Here is a 20,998-nt window from a genome sequence, read left to right on the forward strand (position 1 = left end):
GATTCCGCTACCGGCAGCGGACACTCCGCGGCTGGTCCTGCGGGCTGCTGCACGCACAGCTCCGCTCCCCTCCTGCTGCCGGTGCGCCCCTCGGCCACATTTATATAGATATTGGGCACTTACGCCCGATCCACCTTCGGAGATGACGTATCCGCTGCATATTTAAGCAACGCGGCCAAGTGCGGTGATTGGAGCCGGAGAAGCGGGGATAAGTGACAGAGGGGCGCAGAGACGCGGCCGGGGCAGCCCCCTTCTCCCGCCCCCCGCCCGGCCCCTCGGGGCGAACCCCGACGGCGCGGCTCTGCCGGCCGTCGCCCCCTGCCCCAGCCAGGCCGGCCCCATCGCGGGACTGCGACACCTCGGCGTGGGGTGCGGGCTCTGCCCCGCCGGGACCCCCGCGGCGTACCCTCGGGCCAGCCCTTGCCCCGTCCGGGGAAGCCTGCGAGTCCCGTCCCGGGCTCCCCCGAGCCGGGAGCGTCCCAGCCCTAGGCCCCGCCGCCCCCAACTGCGGCGGCAGCCGGGGGGATCCCGCAGCTCCCCAGGCCACACCCGCCCACCTGGGCCGCCCGGACCCCTGCCCGCCTGCGGCGCGGGTAAAAGAACCGGGACCTGTACAGGTCTCCACGAAATCAGCTCTGAGGTGCGTTCCAGTGTGTGAAATTAAACAGGAATACGGGTGACGTTTATATTACTGTATTTAGACCGTCAATAACTTAAAAATACAGCGAAAATGTACATCATTTTTACATGTTCCATTTGGTTTGTATTTGTTAGACATTCTCTTTTTGTCTAAAATAGCCAGGAGGGGACAGTGCAAAGAGACCAGCGGTGGGACAAAATGCTAAATCGCTGGGATGGGTCTGGCGGTCGAAAGCGCATACTGACAAACAGATGCGGCACGAAACCAACAGTGGCAAACCTATTCCTTACTGTAACCTGGGGAAAAGAACCCGAGATCTTACAAAAGTACAGTTAGAAATAGTAACCCTGAGGAACAAAACCAAACCAAAACATCACATTATAAAGAGCTCGAATGGTTATTTATATTCACAACCTCAAGATTAAACCCTTTTGCAGAACAAAGCCTATAAGCCCTAATGCTAAATTAATATCAAGTCCAGTTGTCAGGTAGTTTTCAAAGGTACTAAAAATCAAAATATTTTTTTCATACCTCCAGACTACAAAATCTGGTATACAAAATTATGTCAACTCACTTTAAGGCTAATATACATTTAATGCAGAAAACAATAGGCGGTATCTGAAATGCAAGTATCTGAATGCTTAAAAAAAAACTATTAAATTAGGATTCATCCAGAAAACAGCAACTAAGGGATCATTTCTGAAATAATTACTACCTGGAGCAAAATTTTGGACATCATGTCTGCAAATATTTAAATAACATATTTACAGTTCAGCTGTTCCATTATTGAGCTGTTTTTTATTGTACAGTCTCATTTTTCACCATTTGTTTACAATATACAAAATAGTATTCGATCCATTAAAAATACATACAAAGAATTGTTTACTGAAGACTCCCTGTATGGGCCATCTACTACGTTTTTTCCTTTACTTGGTCAAACGAATGTCCTAACTGATGTCACTGTTTGCTTAGTAGAAACAGTGGCTAAACATCTCTTAGCGCAATGAGATACCATCGATTTAACAGGCCTATGTGTGCTGAGACATACCATTCACTAAACTCCTAAGTTGCTTTACTACAGTCTCTATTAACTTCTGCTTGTCACGATCATTCTTCCTGAACTGAGCAAAAATGTTGTTCTTTTTGCTAGAGTCTTTCATTCTGGAGAAATAAAAAAGCAAACAACACAAGCACGTTAGAAACATAATCTGAAAAGGAAAAATCTGACTATTTAAACGAGTTTACTTTTGTTCCTCTTTTGATCTTTCTGCTAATAAGAACTGAAAGATTACAAACCCTGTTAACTATGTGTTCGCAAATTAAAATTCTCCAATGTGGAAGTCGTTTTAATAATATTACTTCAGAAATCACCCGTAAGTATTAAGCAAGTATCTTTCAGCAGGAAACTTGCCCTACCAATTGCGTTAGGAGAGAAGCAAACCAGAAAACACATTAGTATCATCTGCTTCCGTGGTAAGTTCAGACTCAGCAAATGGGCATGGTTTTTTTTTTGTTCACTATCAAATTACCCGATATCCTTATTGCTGATCTCCTGTATCAGTGGATTTAAAACGAAATTCGGGAAATAAAATGAACTGAAGCAACAATCTTTTGTAATAATATAGGCGATACATACCCTCTGTGAACTCTGCAAAATACACATTCATCGCGGGCACGAGAGGAGAGAAAACACCGTTAGAAAACGCCTTTAAATCACAGGACACTTTGATGCAGCTTTTTAAAGCAGGTTGATGCTGCTCTGGCGGCAACGCACCCTCCTTACCCTGCCCTCCCTAGTCCGACCGCCGCGCCAGCCCGAACGCCCGCACTGGCTTTACCGCGGCGAAACGCCGCACGTTGCCCTGCCCTAAAGCGGCAACAAGGCAGCCGGGACCTGCTACCGGGGCTGCGGCTCCGCCCGCGGCTCCGGGTACCGGGACAGCGACGCGCCGCCGCTCCAGGAGGGCGGCCCCGGCTCCGGCCCCCGCTCCGCAGCCGCCGGTCTGGGAGCGCTGCGGCCCCGGCCCTGCCCGCCGCCCGGCCCTGCCCGCCGCCGCTCGCAGCCCCGCGCCGGCAGCTCCCGCCCCGGGTCCCGCACTTACTTCTCCAGGAGCGTGAGCGCCGTGCTCGGATTGACCCGCAGGTATTTGGAGGTGGCCTGCCCGTAGTCAGCCAGGTAGGTGGACCAGTCCCACACCATGAAGAGGTCCAGGAGCTGGGGAGAAAGAGGCAGGTGAGGGGGCGCGAAGCGGCTCTGCGGGGAAGAGGAACCCGCCCGGCCCCGGCCCGGCCGCAGCCCCTCGCCAGGAGCCAACAGCCGCTTCACCTGCCCTTTGCTTTCTTTCTCGCCTTCTCACCCCGCTCTGTGCGCTGGCAGGCGGCTGTGCGGGTTCGGCCCTAGCAGGGGATGCTAATGGCTTCACGCTGTTATTTCGGGAGCTTGCTTTACCGTGGGGAGCAGGAAGGGGATAGTCGTGTCTGTTGCTGCTCACAGAAATTTAAACCAGAGGTTCAGGTAGTATCAATTAAGTGAATTAAACAACCCCTGCTGCACTCTCCATGGTGACTGATCCCTGTGACTCAGCCCCAAGCCCTGGGCACACTTCTGGCCCAAACAAACCCCAAACACTTAAATGGGGGAACAAAGAGCCTCCAAACACACCCGGGTGTCTGGCTAAATCAGGCCTTTGACTCACGGTCTTGGAGCTGCTGTTCAACAAAACAGCCAGCCTTCACAAGTGGATGCAATGCTTAAACCTCCACCAGCCTGTACCCTCACAGACATCAACACCTAATTTCCCCCTCTACCATCACCGGGTGCAGGCCCGGTGCCGCCGGGCACCCTGCCCAGGCTGCCTGGGGCCAGGGCACCGGCAACCCTGCTTTGGAGCTGGTGGGCCCCACTCCCATTGACGTCAACAGCGAGGCACCCCCAGCTTCTCCCCACGTCTGACGGCTGGCCTTATCCTGCTGCTGCGGGCTGACGCGGGCTTGTTCTCAGGCTGCCCTGTGTTAGCCAAACACACTTTTCAAATAAGTGCGGGGAACCATTAGCGATGCTTTGGCCTGGCTCGCAGTGCCTGTGGCTGCTCCCGTGAGCTAGGTCCTCAGCATAACCTACAGCCCTGGCTTGCCTGGGGGCCTTACTACATCGGTAATGCTGGAACGGTGCGGTGGAACAGGATTTTCTGTAACAAAACCACTCTAAGAAACATAACAGACTACTGCAAGTTGTACGATTTTGCTATTTAAGTAAAGAACCAAGTTCACTTTAAACATTTGCTTCTACTAAGCCAGACCAGAGCTGGCGCAGCCGGGGCACAACAGCAGCAGCCCCTGCTCCCGCAGGCAGAGCTGCAGCGGGTGCTCGCTCCTCAGACTTCTCAGACCACACTAAGCGAAGGGCTGCGCCTCTGAGAGCCTTGCCTTACGCGAACTTCCCAGTCTGACGAAACATCACAGGTCTCCACTAATGTTCATCCTCAAAATGATAATACCAACTTAATTACAAAATAAAAGCAAACATCTGGTCTTCACAGCTTCAAATTTATGTGTCTCTCCTGCAAATTTTTCCAATTCCTACCCCTCCTTATATAATTTCCAAATAAAGTGTCTAATTCAAATAAATAATTTTCTAAGTAATTATTAATTCTATATTTATAGTATACTCTTTTATGAATATGTAGTAACATTTCCTGGCTTTATAACAGACCTCTGACACAGTTACTGCTCTGTGAACAACTTCACTGTTCCAAAGTGCTCCAGGGACCACTACAGACCTCAGTGACATCTAGATTTTACATTTAACTATCTCATATGGGTAAAAGGTGTATAAAAAACAAGGAGCTGACTTCATTCTCTGCTGACTACATATCCATGATAGCTGTCAATGTCAAATGCAAATGGTTCTTTCTCACAAAGCGCTTTCTCAGGAGGGACACCATCAGTTTTCCTGCTGAGCTGAAGAGAACATCCCTTTAGTCACTAAGCAGACAGACTTGGGAAGGCTCTGATAACTCAGGAATTAGTGGCATTTGTGAAACCCACAGCGTCAGTTGCTGTTGCACATTACTCATGATTTATTATTACCTGTGTTACAACACTTGGTAGTACCCAGTCCTCAGAGGCTGTAAATTCAAAAGCATGATCAAAAGAATGGAAAGATAGGACAAGCAGATGCAAAACACAAGCTGGGAGGATAAAGCTGACAACTACAGGAGCCCAAACTATATAATCTGGAGACTTCACGTTCCCTCTCTGTTACAGAGAAGCAAACAGAATGTATTAATAAATTACTACTAATTACAATGCCACTTGTCATGGGCTCCACATAGGAGCAGTCATTTAGAAAGGACCGTGCCAATGTTCCTGCAACAGTTGTGCTCAGTAAATCGAAGTTGAAAGATATTTGTTACCCCTCTTGTAACACTGAAATTGAAGATTCTGCGTAAATCCTAAACAATCCTGAAGCTCTGTACTCTCTTAGCAATGTGCAGCCCAAAGGCATTGATGACTGTTACAATTACAGTGCTGACAAGTTCAAAAAAACTTTGCTGCCAGTATCACATGAGCAATTTTCATACCATACTTCCAGTGCCCAAATCAACTGTCTGATTGTGTCGTTGCTCTGGGACATCTCAGTGATAGTGACAGCCAGGCTGGAAGATCACACCTCATTTGTCACCTGACCAAACACAGGTAGGCATGTAGAGCCCTAAAAAGACCATGGAGTCTGTTGCTTTTCAACACATGAGTTAAAACAATGTCCCAAGAGAACATAAAGCATATTCTGTGCAATCCAAGACAGTCGTGGCTCTGAAGACTGAAGACCCTGAGAGACACTATTAGCCAGGGGGATGAACCCAGAGCCTCTTCCTTGCTCCACACTTGGTCAAAGAGCTGCACATAACCAGCCTCATGCTAATAAATCTCCTAAGTTACAGCAGTTGTCATGACATGTGGCAGGTAACACAAAGGACCAGGGACATGCAATCAGATGACACATGTCACTCAATCATAGCTCCCTTCCCTTCTGTATACATGTTCAGGGGCTGCATTGTCACAAACGTGCCCTGCTGCTGGCGTAAACACAACGGGGAGCTGCAGACACTGCTGGAGACTGGGCTGCTGCTGTGCACAATTATGCATTGTGCCCCTCTCACAGCTGCAGTTCTGCACTGTGACATATTGCTGTACGTAATGGGCTTTGACAGCACATACTGTATGCTGTGGGTGGGCAAGAGCTGCCTGGTGTGCAGCTCTTCGGATCTGTGTCCTGGCCATTCATATCACCTGCATCTGACTTGGCACTTGGCGCATGTACAGTCGATGCCAGCGCTTTGTGAGGGGAACAGGCTGGAGAGCAGCCAATGAGAGGAAGGACAGTCTAGCAGAAATGAGCCGCTTGTCCCAGGACAATCACACGTGTGTGGAAAACAACTTCAATCCACCCATACAAAGCTTCTCTCGAGCACAACCCTGAATTCACCTTCACTCCTGCAGCCATGCTGCAGAGGTATCAACCTTACAGTCTGCTTCAACTGCCCATCCATTCAAAGATGCAGAAAGATATTTGGGCTGCTTCATGTGATTTGAACATACTCTTGGAAAGAGAAAGCTGATAATGAAGCACTGCCCTACCCAATCCTTTAATAGAAGATATTTATTTTAGTAAAGCATAAAGTTATATTGAAATTTATACATAAAGATTATTGAAAATAAGAGAAGAACATGAAGATGCAAAAAGTATTTTTTTACTTCATGCAAACAGATAGCTACATGGAATTAATAATGAAAACTTGGCCAACTTCCATAGAGAAAAAAAAAAATCCAACTTTATCCCTACCTTTTTGCTGTTTTTTCACTCACAATAGATGCATATTAAAATGATTTTATAGTGTGACAGGGCCTAGGTGTGTGCAAAACCACAGGGAGAGCAGCCTTTGGTAACGTTACATGGCACTCAAAATTAAGAGATAATGGAAATACTTTTTGGATTTGGCTTGATATGCTGATATGACTCATACCACAGAGATGTAACACATGGGATATGTTAAATTCCACTGAAATAAAAGACGGTTGCAAATCTCTGCAGTTTTAAAGACCATGATTACTACTAATGTGGAAAAAGAAAAATTGTATCAAGGGCAAGTCTGATCATAAAAGCATTAGTTTTGCCAAAGAATATCAACTACAATTAAAAAAAAAAAAAAAAAGGCAAGCAAAAACCAACGAACATTTAGGGGATTTAAGTTCAGGTGAGCTCAGCTTCTCAATTGTGAAGCATGAAGTGCAGGAGAACTTCCTGGTTTTGTCACAGTAGTTCTTATTGTGGCAACCGGAATCAACTAATTAAAGGTCAGATTAAAGAAACTATTGTATCCACTAGAACCCTCACTGTTATGGAGAGAATAACTGAAAATGAGATGCATTGCCCAGCAAGAAATGTTGCACACTTTCCAAAGTTAACATGCATGGGAAACACCTCCAAGCGGTCAGCAAAGCAATCTCTCCTGTGACTGTCCAGAGTCTGGAGGCAGCGCAGACCATTAGCTGGTAGGCGGCTGCTCAGCCCCACCTAAGGAGCCACCCAAGGGTGCTCTGGCAGAACCACCTTATCATGGAGCTGAAACACTGTGAAGCACCTAATAAACTAGTACTTTAAGAACAATGGCACTGTTGTACTCTCATTCACCTGTAACAACCATGAAAAATAAGAATAAGCTAAGACAGGAAATGCTATACCTGAGACACTTACAACAAAGCAGAATATGCTTCCCTAGTAGCAAGGGAAGCCCTATTGAGTAGGAAGAACTTGCAGAGCAGTGTGTGCACCTGTGTGTCTGAGTCTTTGCAAAAGAAAAAACAAAAGGCAAAAAAAAGGAGCAAGCTTTATCCTCTTATCCTTTCTCGTATACAAGTTAGAGTGTCAAACAGACTGTCTACTTACACTTACAAGATAGAGTATGCACTTCTGCCTTATTTAGAGGATTTGCCTCTTCTAAAGGTGCAATAGAAGGGGTTCCAACATCTTGGAACCATCAGGGCTGATGATCAGAGAGCATCATGCTCCTTTTACTGTATATGAAACAGTGTTGCTTTCTCAAACCATAAAATTATTACTCACATATATGTCTACATAGATAACTTAAGCCTCTGGCTGCTGTTATACACTTGCATTTTAAATTATGCCCTGCAATACTTTTTCTAATTTTTTTGTTCATGTGTCTGTATTTTCTAAATGCCTTATATGTCTAACATAGTTTTTCTGCTCAAAATAAGCACCACTTGGAAAAAAAAAAGGTGTTTATATAGAATATAAAAGGCTATATTGACCTTTTACATTATAGAGATAACGCTGCTATTTTTAACTAGAAGACTTTAATTTTAAACACAGCATTTTTATTGTAAGATACTATCTGTTGTTACTTTAAGATCTCGATAGCTAATGGATTTGATTAACACAAAACATTACAATATTGATGCTATGTTGAAAAAAAAGTTCTAAATATTTTAGGGACAGAATTCTGTTTTCAAGTAGGGCACTTGGCACCTATTCTCCCATGTCAGTGCTCTTGCATTTTCCCAATATGTAGGTGATATGGCCATGACAGAAATTACTGGTAATCATTGCTCAGTAAAGCTTTGTCTTGTATTACCTAAAGTCCCGAGCAGCTCAGCCGTGGTTCTGTATTTAGGCCATCTTGTAATTATGTGAGAATTTTGTGCACTGGGAACTGCTGGAATCGACCATCCGGCCCTTTCAATGCTGTTTGAGCCTCTTGTCACATCCTCAAATATCATACGGATGCCCTTTCCTTTTTACTTTTGGGCAACTGTCAGGAATAATCTTGGAAGAGAATGCAACTTTGAGAACTAGCTATGTGCAGAGTCAACCCAGAAAAAGGGACAGAAGGAGGAGACAAGGAAATAGGGGCACTATCCATTAGACAACACCAATTGTGTTGGTTACACTACAAAAATCCTAAGTATAAATTATCAAGGTAGCTTAGCACGAGCTGGAATGGTGCCGTTATCTCTTCTGACGTAGCAAGAGCATCAGCAAGTATCTTTGGTTGTACTATTGTACTATCTCACAGAGATTCAGGAGCTGGAGAAAAAAATGAGGAGTCCTACACTTAATATCCTGCTTACCTGTAAAGTCAAATATTCCATCAAAAGAGAAGTATTTTTTTCACATATCACTGTCAGTTATGTCCTTGTGGCCCGCTCTCCTTGCTCACAAGCTGAATATTCCCTATGCTAAACAGTTTATTAACCCCTAATCACCCAGTTACTTCTGCACTTGATTGCATGTGTAATTACCTTTTGTCAGGTACAATTTGCCTGATAAACATGTCAGAACACTTGCTGCTTAGTCTGTTGAAACAGATAAATGCTGTCTTTCCACAGCCTTGGGGCATAATTAACAGGGAAGAAAAAGGCAGTTATAAAAACAGACAGAAGCTGATTCAGAGCGGCAGGAGCTCCCAGCGTGCAGCCCGCCAAGGCCCATCGCACGGCCGCTATGCTTGCCTGAGCCCCATTGAGCTCCAGCCTGCTGTGACAGGGCAACAGGGCTGCCCTCAGAAACTCGGATTTAAAGTAGGTTTCCACGTGAACTTCAAAAAAAAGAGTGGGATGATGCCTGTTCAAAACAAAACAAAACCAAAAAAAAGCCACACACAAACCCCCCCAAACACAACCACCACCAACAAAACAAAACAACCCAACAAAGTGAAGTAGCAGATAATAATATTGGTAGAGTCCCTGTCATCGTTACGTGTTGGATGCTCAGGCAGACTGTCTGGGATGGCATCAGGAAGCAAAACATTAAAAGAAGGCAGAGGGGAAAAAATCAGGAAAAAAAAAAAAAAAAGCAAGATTAAAAAGAAAATGCTTTGTGGCATTCTTGAGCTCAGTTGCTTCTGATTTCTGCCCTGTAGTGTTTGCAGGTTATGTACCCACACACTACGGGGAGTGCAAAAAAAAGAAATCCTTACCTGACCTCTGGGTAACCCAAACAGGAGATTAGCCCATTTCCAAGCAAAGCAGGTTGTCACACTGTTAGGCCAATTGCTTCTATTGACACTTTGCATAAACATCTTACACAGGGTGATCAGAAAGGACTGTTATGCCATTAACGCTCTTTTTATTTTTTTATACCTAAGCCTTACAGAATAAAGGCCTTTCTGAGTAAGGGATAACAAAAGGGTCAAAAGGTCACAAACATTCTTTTAAGTAGGTAAAAATCGGGCAGTTTTAGATTCATTGAAAAGTGCAAATTGGAACTTTTTTGTATCTTGTGACATTCCAGCATGCTCAGCTTTTTCTAATTTTACTTTTAGCAAATTCATTAATCTTCTTAATTGTGCATCTCTACTTTTACTTTTAAGCAAGAAAATGATAGAATCTTCATTTTAGGAAATAGCAAGCCATCTAATCTTCTCAGCTAATCAGTAATCTAAACAGATTTAAGACATTACCATTAAAATACTCGTGGGGAACAGTGTGAAAATATACGTAATTTTTTTTCCTGAAGTGGTACAACTGAACAGTCTCTCACATATAGTTTTCACCTATAATTTACACAGCATGTGATTCACACTGTGTACACAGCAAAATAGACTATATTTTCCTTTGTTTTGTTTTTGCTTTGATCAGATATGGAAACAATCTCATTTTAATAGTATAAAAGCCACCTGCTGGGCCTCGCAGACTACAGCTAATTGGTAAATTCTTTGAAATTTAGATATAATGGATTTTGACCTCTTTAATTAAAAAAATCCCAAAGCTTAGAAAACTGGTGAACTCTTCTGGGAAACGAACGGTGCTAAGCATATACAACTGCAAGCTATGACAAATATTTTCTTAGGAGAGAATACAGAAATAACATTGCATTTTTTTCCTTGAGGATACGTGGTTTTTGACCTAGAAAGAAAGCCCTGTGACTGTTGTTAGCTATATATAACTTAAGTCATCAAGATACAGGAACAGCAAATATATTAATATTTCCATTAGTACTACTGGTATGGGGATTTGGAGCTAAAAACCTCCAAAGTGGACTTTTTCATTTTAAAGACAGAAACATCAGAAAGCCACTCACAAATGTCCCTCTCCTCAATAGTTCCCATTGCAAGGAGCTCACACTGTACCTAAACACACCTTTTTCGCAGAAGGACAAAGGGGTTTGAGGACCCAAGAGGAAGCCTGTCAACCAGAATCATGGTTGTTTCATAATTTCTGACATAACGTGAACCTTCCAGTGGAGCTATAATCTCCTCAGTTTGCAAACTCTCAGGCAACACTGTCTTCCCTTTGTTAAAATACTTACAGCGTAATGGGGCCATGGTCCGTGACTGGGATGCACTGGCACTGCAGTAACGCAGCTACACAACACCACCACTTTGTTTTTAGTCTCTGTTTATGTTTCACGCATAAGTACACATGAATATATGTTACACAGGTATATGGTTATGTCCAACAAATTAACAAAAAAAACCCCGCATGAACGTGAAGATAACACCCCCATTAGTTCACCAAATGTTATCTCCCTGTTTATTAAAGCGCGCACACCATGAAAGCACTTACTAGATTGGAACTAAAATGTGAAGGACCAGAATCAGTGCTGGACAAAGACAAGTAAATCTTGTTCACTCTAAAAAATTTCTGGTTGCAAAGGAACAACAGAAGTATTTAAAATACAGATATCTAAGTCCAGCTTACAAGGAAAAAAGACAAGAGTTTGCTAACTGTAGAGTAACACCATACCAACCAAATGCAATTATCTCTTAATCAATTGGTGTTTGTTACTGCTGACAAATACCTTGTTAGACTGGTTAGCAAGTCTGCCTGCCACTTGCCAAAATATTTTGTTTTATTTACTCCTGGTGACTTATTTTGTGAATGTGGTGAATTTTAAAATCCCCCCTACTGATCACATAACTGGAATAACACACATTGGTCTTGTATTTCAAAGTGTAAATTGATCTCTTGATCTGTGAATGTCTCCCTATAGTTTATGCTACCCTTTTTCTGGATTGGTAAAACAAATGCATTTTCAAAGTGATGTTATGGGGATTTAGCTATGCAATTCCCATTAGTGTCAATGGGGGTCGCAGGCTAAATTCCTAGGCAATGCTTTGAAAACTGAGCCCTGGATTTTCAAAGGAAGGATAGTTTGTGTTAGAAAGGCCGTGTCTCTCAGTTTTTAAGCCACTGCATTAAAACGTGCCTTTTTTATTTTTTTAAGCATGATGCATTTAGAAATTGTGCTTGAATTTGGGATATTTAAATGTTCACAAGAATGAAATAGTTTTATATTTAAATGTGCCCATCTGTTTCAAATTTATAAGTGGAAATCTTATCTGTCACTATCTTGAATGTTGGGATACAATCTTTAACACATTTGTAAGCATATAATGTATAAGCTCAGAGCTTATGACAGCTGAACCACTGGGAATTGTTGCTATGCTAAAAAAAAACCAGAAGTTACTTCTGTTCAAGTAAATCCTTTATAACCTAAATTCTCTGAAAGGGCAGAATTCTTTCCCAAAATCTGGACCTTGACGTATACTCCGAGAGATGCCTGGTCTCATTATCTCTGTGAACAAGCCCAAATACATTTTTAATTCTTTGGCACTTCAAATGAACTTAGGCCTGCCTACAAAACACTTGCTGCTCAAGTCACAGGAAGAAGCTTGTTGCTCTTACCACAATCAGAAAAAGACAATGTATAATTTTTTACAAATCCCATTAAAACTTCAAGCAGCCCAAGGTGTAACTTCTGAAGACAGTCCCTGAAAAATAGCCACTGAGGCAAATATAAATACTTAGGCCCTATGCAATACACAAGCTAGCAACAAGTAATACTGGTTCAAATAAGATTTGTTTAATTACAGTGCAAATGTTTATTACGAAATGTGTTCTTCTCCATCATTAAAGAATAAGCTGGACTAGTAGAAAAAGAACCATCTTTTGAGTCTAGAAACAGGGAAGAGTTTGAAAAGCAGGAGCCTGGCAGACAGTCAAGCGCCAGAGGGCACGAGCTCGGGCCAAATTGCTCCCGTCAAGCCCGTTAGTCCGTACACGAAGTCCCTTTTGACAAAGCATAAAACTATGTCAATGGTAATATTTGTGTGGATTAAAAATTGTGTATTATGCAATGGTTAGGTCATTCACGATTTTTTTTGTTTTTGAGCTTCTGACGCAGAGGCCTACACGCTCAAACAGCACACAGGGGTGACAAGTGCAGCTCTGCGAAACAGGACATCTGCCTCTGACCTGAACGAGACTTTGAAAATGCAATTTCAGCTGTTAAAATCATGAAACACTTAATATAGCACAATTACATTTAAGATGTCATTTTTGTGTATATATATATATATATATATATATTTTTTTTTTTTTTTTTCAAAATGCAGGTTTGCCTGTAGTACTTAAACATTGAAATTTACCCAAACCATTATTAACTGAAGGGGCATTTTTTACAGTTTAGTTTATCTAAACTTAAACTTTCTAAAAGGAGTTGTTTTCAACTGTTTTCAACTGCACGAGACTTAGAACAGGCTTGCTTTAAAGTCTTTGCTTAGAATAGGCTTGCTTTAAACTATTTGCTCATCTACAAAATAATGCCATAAACAGCATGTCTCTGGTTTAGAGAAAGTGAGACTAATTGAAAATGATCTAACCTGGTGTAACTAGAATAAAATTTGAACACAAAACATGTTCACTTCAACTTCTATACCGTGTTCTGGAACTGAACACTCTTGTCCCATCTGTCATATATAATATCTAGCAGTGTCCATGTGAGTAACTCTACACGCCTACAGTCTCACCAGAGGTCAGTATATATACTATACCATGAAAAGTCATTACTTGACAAATGCTGTTTTGAACTAACTAATCCAAACAGTCCTTGTATACACACACACCTAGTCTATACAGTCAAGCTGCTGTACCTTAGAACTAAACATCCATAGTGGTCTGCACAAGTATAATTACAACGCCAAGTTTTAATTTCAGTCAGATTACTTCTAGGGCTGAAGGAAGGAGTTTTAGATACATAGCCCTGGCATGTGAATGTAAACTGATGCTTATGGGAAGACAAGTAAGCAAGGCAGAGCTCCACAGCATCAGCCTTGTGTGCACAGAGGAGGCAAAGACTTCAGCTCTTTGTATGAAGCTGCAGTTCACAGAACTGACTGTGAAACCACCACTCTGGACACTGGAATTAGCAATTCAGTGGTAAAACGTGATCTTTCCTTCTCCTAGCTTTTCAGTTATTGTCATATTCTGACTAGGAGCAAAACACTAGAAGAAATTACATCTAAGCAAAATAGTGAAATTACATTGTTACAGAGATTGAGGCATCCAACCTAACAGGAGGACATACATCAGGCCTATAAGCTTTATGAACATGTTTTGAATTTGCAGCATTTGGTCTTCACAGAGGTCCACGATCTCAAGTACGCACTATGAAACACATCATCTCCACTGAGGTAACCTGGGGTTGTACAGCAGATAGAGGAAAATAGTTTGTTTCAATACAACAGTTTAATTTTTTTTTTATCTGTAACTTTTTGGTTTGATTTATTTTTAAGATTTGTGTGGGTCTCAAAAAGCTGCAGATCTAAAATAAAAAACAAATCCCAGTTTTAGTGCTCCACATTTTTCTCTTAGGCAGCCATCAAAGCCCTCAGTATTTTATACAAAAGGCATCTCTCTGGAAAACCTTTGCAGGAAGCATATACAAATATAGCAACTGTCTCATAAAATATCTCAGCTGATCTTGGGTGCTGAGTTAGAATACATGGAAAGCCACTGAAATCTAAGACATAATAGGCAGAGACCAACACCATTTTGTTTGCATCCTGAAACAAAACTCCAATGCAATCCATAAGGCACAGACACTTACAGATGTGCTCATCATGAGTTTACTGTAAATAGAGAGTTATTTCTTCCAAAGCAGAGCATTCAGGGCATGGCTGCACAACCACCCTTCATAGCAGATGAAGTTACATCCCTTAGGGAAAGCTATACTAGACCTGGGAACCACTGGACGAGGAATTCCGCAATCAGTAGCTCAGGAATGTAAATATAGACAAGTTAAAAGCAAAGCAAAAAATCACTAGACAAAAGTTTTATATTCTTTCCTGCACAACCTTCACTTTCTTCTTCAGCTACTACAAGACACTTACTTCCAAATTTATATCTATCAAGTGACTCTAAAAATGTTTTAGCAAATATTACAGCCAGTATAACATCCTGGTACTTGTCTTTGTTTTTCTTGTCTAGACAACTTGGTTTAGCAAAGGCTTCCGAGCCCAGTAAGCTGCAGTAACAAGAACCCGGATAACTCAGAACTTGTTTTGAGTTATCTGGATTTTTTTGCTGTTGGCTTTTTGCAAAAGATCTTTCTTCTCCTGCTGCTATGTTTGCAAACATATTAGGATAACCCCATTCTGCTTAATGTCAGTAGTCCAATATTAGTTCTTTTCTAAGAAACACATATTCAAGAAATTACTCTCCTTAGAAGGTGATGCTTTTCTTTTAGAATAAGCCTTTTCTCCTCACTTCTCAGAAGACAATATTTTCTTAAAATGTTTCACATGAAAAATTCGTTACAATTGCTCTGGAAGACTGAATAATTTCAAACTATGTAACATGTCATTTGTAATAATTAGTCTTCACATTTTAGCTCCAACAGATCCCAATAACATGGAACTTTTGCTGAGTAACGATGGCACAATTCAACCTCTAATGCCTCCTGCAATTTGAAAACCTCTTCCCCTGATTTTCCTTGCCACTTTGAAATGTTATCCCTTTCTGGTGAGTAATCCTGTGCTAGATTCTTTTGCTTCTTAAACGAACATTATTCTCACCCTTTATTGACTGACCACATCTATTATCACATGTAAGCAGTGTTAATCCTCTAGTAATTAACACCCTTATTAAAGTAATTTTAACTCAAAGAAGTTTAAATCGCATTATTGGTTTTATTTAATTAAGCTACGGGGACTGTTTTACGCTGTCATTTGAGTTTTCAGCTTGTGCCATTTCAATCTACCAGTTACACAGGTTCCCTGCACCCCCCCAGTTACCTGTGTATTTCTGTCTAGGAATTATTCAATACTATTCTGCTTCACTGTGAACTTTTTATACAGTCCTCTCTGTCAATGGATTCAAGACTTAGACACTATAATAAACATATTACCATCCCCCAAACTATCATTTGGACGTGGATTTCAATGACGTTATCAAATCTATCCTTCCACAGGGTTCAATATCTTTTTAGTGCTTAAACTGAAAGAACCACTTTTAATGTCCTTCTCATACATCCCAAGCAAGGGCAAAGATTTTTATTTAAGCTTTAGACTGGCAAAAAGAAAGGAGAATCTGAATGCACTTGAGTTGTGCCACTTAAGAAGGCTGGCTCAGCACTTCTTCTGGTACTTCAAAACTAAGTCAAGTTTTATAATTGCATTTTTGTGTGTGTCTACTGTATGTTTCTTTCTACAGGAAAATATCTGATGGCCTATGTTCTCTTACAGATCTCAGGTAAGCTACTCAACTGACATGTTTGGCACATGGTCAAAAGATGAAAACTGTCTTCTGGTTTAACTGCATCATGTTACATCGTGCACTCTGGAAGAGTGTGGGCTAATTGTGTGTCCACTTGGAAGGATTTCCTGGAGGCATGCCACTGAAACCGGGAAAGCTTGTGTTCTCCTGGGAATAATGCGACCTGATGGTTCCATGGACTTTATACACCACTAACTGTGTACTGAAAGTCCTTCCTTTCCTTTGGGTAAAAACCTATCTTCAAATTTCTACTGGGTAAAAAATAAATGTTCTACATGGGTCTCAGCATAAACCATGGAAAATGATAAACAGAGATAGAAAAGGATAAGAACAACAAAGTACTTTACAGACAGGAACTGACTTTTTTTCTTTTTTTTTTGTCCTTCATCCCATATCTTTAAGTTCTTCTTTTCTCCCCATCATCTACTGCTTCCACTTACCCCCCTTTTGACCATCTTAAAATTTTTCCTTGCATTCCTGTTCTTATTCATTCTTTTTTTTCTCCCATCACCACTCTTTCTGTGATTGGGGGTCTTCCAAGTTGCAGTGCTCCTTTGCTACTAATGCTTTAGGGGAAGTCCTATATGTGAATCTTCTCTATAAACTTTGTTATTTCAATACTTTTTAAAACAGTGCAACTTGTAAAATGACAAATTGCTCCAAACCTGACATACCCATAAAAGCTATATATGTTAATATGGTAAAAGCCCAGAATGATATAAAATTGTGCCTAAGATCATGCTGGTTCATACTGCTTATAGTACAATTAGTTCATTCAGAAACCAGTTATTTACGTAACAATATGAAATTCAATCATTTCTTTTGCCACTTATTAGTATCTCCGTACTAAGAGAAAGAAAATACAAGAGTTTCATCTCCCGTGTTTCACCAAATGAGTGGAGGCAGCCAGATAGTCAGAACATTATTTTTTAATTTACATTTCTGCAGTGCTAAATTAACACCTGGCAGAAGATCAGTGTCACATTATGGTACATATTGTACAAGCACTTCTGAAGATATGATTTTTTTTTCTAAGACACTACGGTCCAAATGAATAAACATTCATTAATTCCATTTCACTCACTCAAGTCCTTGCCATACTACGTCTATGATACTACCAGCTTAGCTAAGGCTGAAGAATATAAGCAATTTTGGGACAGAAATTACTGAATACGCTAATGCAGCTACCAGTCCCATGGCTCTCTGATGGGAAACTAGGACTCATAGATGTTAAGAGAATACAAATAACAGTTAACTTGATGGAAAACAATATTTTTCTTCTCTTGTGTTGTTCAATTAACAATGCTTATTCATTACTCATAGGAACCACAGGGCACCCACAGGATTCAGAGGAAGTTCTGTGGAGCTGGGGGCTCCAAAACTGAACTCCATCTATCAGCTCAGGGCTGCAGAAGGGCCCAGACACAATGGTAGCGATCCTGCAGCGACTGGCTGCCAGCAGGAAGACAACAGTTTGATATGATGTATTCGCAGACTTCAGGTAAGTCATGCACCCAAATATTCCTTCCTTTCATTTACATCATTTCTTACATGACAGAAATAAAGGTGAGGATCAGGTGGGGAGCAGAACTGCTGGCAGAAGCAAACTAGAGAGAAACTTCATTGAATGGGATGTATATCAGCAACGCAAAAAAAGGGTAAGTATGAGCTTACAAATATGGCACATGGATCAACTTCTTCTAATTCAAGCAAGAGACTTCTTAATTGAGAAATTATCTGAAAGTGAACCTTCTGAAATTTTTCTACCAACAAGTCCTTCTGCAGAAGAATAAAAGCATGTCTAGATAAAGCTTATTTAGTGCTTTCTCTCATTATGTCTTTGGAAATTGCCGCTTCATAAATAGTCTCCCAGACACGTAGGATACTGGTTATTGAAGAAATCGAGTATCTCGCCCGAAAAAACTGAATCCTTTGGGTTTTGGTATTACGGACAGGGTACAATTGGGATATCCACTTCAACTACCACGGATACAATTTTAGTGCCATTTAGGTCATGATCTTACAGGAATTTCCTCTGTAACGATGGGATGAGCTTTTCTGAACAGAAAGGTTTTCCAGAGATATGAAATTTTCATCATAACAGCAGCTCTGTATGTTTTGAATGAATTGATTAACTACTTCTAAACCTTGTATTGTGAAATTACTGATGACTAAGAAGAGCTGAAAGCTGATTAAATGTGACAGTTGGTAGTATTTAGATAAGGACTCGGATATGTCCATCTAAATAGTCTTGACAGCAGCTTTTGCCTACTTTTTTTTGTTTTTTAGTATCTGCTTTGATCAACCTCTCAGTGAAACTTTTAGTAATTTCTGCGATGGTAGTATTTAGAAGCTGGAACTCCCCTACACTGCTCTAAGAATCTAAGTGTTTCTGCACTTGACAAACAAGATCAATAAATGCCATTTCCTGTCTCAGTTCCAAAAAATATAAATTCACCTCACAATAAACCCCCCACTCTTGTTCAACTAAGGCTTATGTTCTTATGCAAAGGCTGTTATCTGCAGGTCTCTAAGTCAAGATGAGCCAGTGCTTCACAAGTTCTGTCATTTTCTAAATACACGGTAGAGATTTCTTGCCAGGTCATCTAATTCTTGCATATATCTGTTTCAGTAAGTGAAGAACTAAGAAATTTGTACCCCTTAAATGAACTAGCTTAAATAAACAACAAGAAAATTATTTTCTTGTTTTTGATAACTTCCGTGGTGTAGGTACCTACAGCATTCTTTACTGTCAGTTAGGAGATGACACTCAGTTTAAGCATTATACACCTTTCACCACACAGTCTTTTGTGCACAACCTACTATACTTTCCTCTGGAGAAACTGGTACAGTTTTTGTCATAGACTGAGTAGTGTATTTTGTAGTTAAATGGCCATATGTATATCATTTTATCTAAGATATTGATAGGGCTACTGAAGTGAAGTAACAGCATTCGTACACTGAGTTTTTAAACCCTGTTTTCAGGCATGCTTCCTCATTGTCAGTAAGTCAGGACCTAGAGTGAAAGCTTGGTATGCGATCAGCATGTTATTCGTACTTCTCTGCTGAAAAAGGAGCATTTAGATGTTGATCTGGATACAATCTGTTCTGTACTGAATTTGATGAATGATTCAATGTCCCAAAGAACACACGCACATCTAATACCTGGCACGTGTGCCCTTAGTTGCTGGCAGTAACAGGGTAGGAATACCTACTGCCAGGAAATGACTGACTCGCCAACCTGCTTTGATTCTGCAAATCCTTAAAAGATAGTGTATCCAAAGCCATGCTTGTTTTTGACCCTTCGCTGCTAATTTCTGTGCATTTGTTTTCAAAGCTTCCTAATTCTTACCAGCTGGCAGGTATAAATCCCATCCCAGTAATGAGCTGGCTTGTTTCTGTGTACAGACCCCTGATTGAGATCTTCCTCACAAATATCTATACAAACAACTTGTGAACTGAGCCTATTGTGATTATCTACAGGCTTCACAGCGTCTAGTTGAAAGGGAGAAAACAAAACTAAGAGATTCCATTGGGGAATATAAATGCTTACAAACAAATGGTCAGGTTTGTGTGAAAAATTCCCATTTGTATTTGTATAGGACTCTGCAATGACATTGTTTCATCCTACAAGCTGGATAAGACACACATTTAGCATGTAGTCATACTCAGATAACTGTATCATTTTGAACACAGGTATGCATATGAATGCTACCCCTGTATGATGCAAATACATGAGACACTGAGCCGTGAAGCGCCCCTGCTCTGCTCACAGTGTGCCTCAAGCTCTCCTCCTGCTTCAGCGCAGAATCAGTTTATGGAGAAGGGGGAGGCCAGCAAAGGTGTTGCCTTCCTCCTCCAGCAAAGTGAGGATCTATGGTCTGAAATCCAGAGAGGCACAACTCCTGTTTTGTTGCTGTTTGAAATCTGATATCCTTTTTTTCAGTTGAATAAGCAGCATTGCACTGAAAACTGAAGAAGCACAAATCCCATTACATAGCGCCCTGAGGCTGGGCTTCATGTTACAGATGTAAGGTGCCCCTCTGCTTGTTCAGAGAAGCTGGGGAGTGCATGGCGGAGGGAAAGGGATCAGTGAGCATTGTGAAAGAGCCTCTGTGAAGATTAAAGTCTCAACAGCCATTTCCCTCAGGAAGCGAAAGACAAAATACTCTATATTGCTTGCTAATTAAAAATTCAAACTGTTGCCTTAAAAAAGAGAGGCTTACATTTATCTTTAAACTCTGAAGTTTTTAAGATTTACTACTAAACATACTGTTAGGGATTTCTCCCTTTTGGAAAACCCGGATGTTTTTTCAGTTCATGACTCTTCTTTGGAGCAGAGGCCAGGGGTGGATGTACTCTACTAATTTCAAAGCCTGGGCATTGTGTGGGCTGGCAGCCCGTGAAGGAAGCCACAGCGCACCCTTGGTGTCCTCGACTTCCAAGAGTCATGGTGGACGGGCCTGACAACAGGCTGCAACTTATTCTCTGAGACCCAACAGAAGCGCTCAAGAGCAATCTCCACAGGGAACACAGATGGTGAGAGCTTCGGCATGCTGCATGTTGGAGAACCAGAAACAAGCCACAGATGAAAAGCAGTAACTACCACAGGAAATGAATTCAAATTAAACACTGCCAACAAAACAGTGGGGAAGCCTGAGCTGTCAGCCTGTGTTTAGTGGCAGACAATCCCATGGCTGGGATTGAAGGCCAGTGATCTGTTACACGGTTCCTACCTACAATGAGTTACTTCTGAGTTTATCACAAAGACAGTAT

The 20,998-nt window shown here is 41.5% G+C and overlaps 1 protein-coding gene across 6 annotated transcripts in view; it reads right to left on the reverse strand.

Annotated features, from left to right (window-relative positions):
- Positions 1-677: 677 nt before the first annotated feature.
- Positions 678-20,998, reverse strand: part of EXOC6 (exocyst complex component 6) — a 93,935-nt gene continuing 73,614 nt past the window's right edge. For 3 of the 6 annotated variants that reach the window (XM_082052945.1, XM_082052943.1, XM_082052946.1), the window contains 3 exons: positions 2,743-2,855; positions 2,277-2,288; positions 678-1,801 (listed from right to left, as the gene is read on the reverse strand). In XM_082052945.1, the coding sequence (XP_081909071.1) occupies positions 1,669-1,801; positions 2,277-2,288; positions 2,743-2,855 (258 nt within the window). In that variant the 3' untranslated portion in view covers positions 678-1,668. The remainder of the gene's footprint in view (positions 1,802-2,276; positions 2,289-2,742; positions 2,856-20,998) is intronic. The other 3 variants (XM_082052947.1, XM_082052944.1, XM_082052948.1) reach the window with 1 other exon arrangement.

Source organism: Streptopelia decaocto (assembly GCF_964273445.1).
Source record: "Streptopelia decaocto genome assembly, chromosome: 5".
Lineage (NCBI taxonomy): Eukaryota > Metazoa > Chordata > Aves > Columbiformes > Columbidae > Streptopelia > Streptopelia decaocto.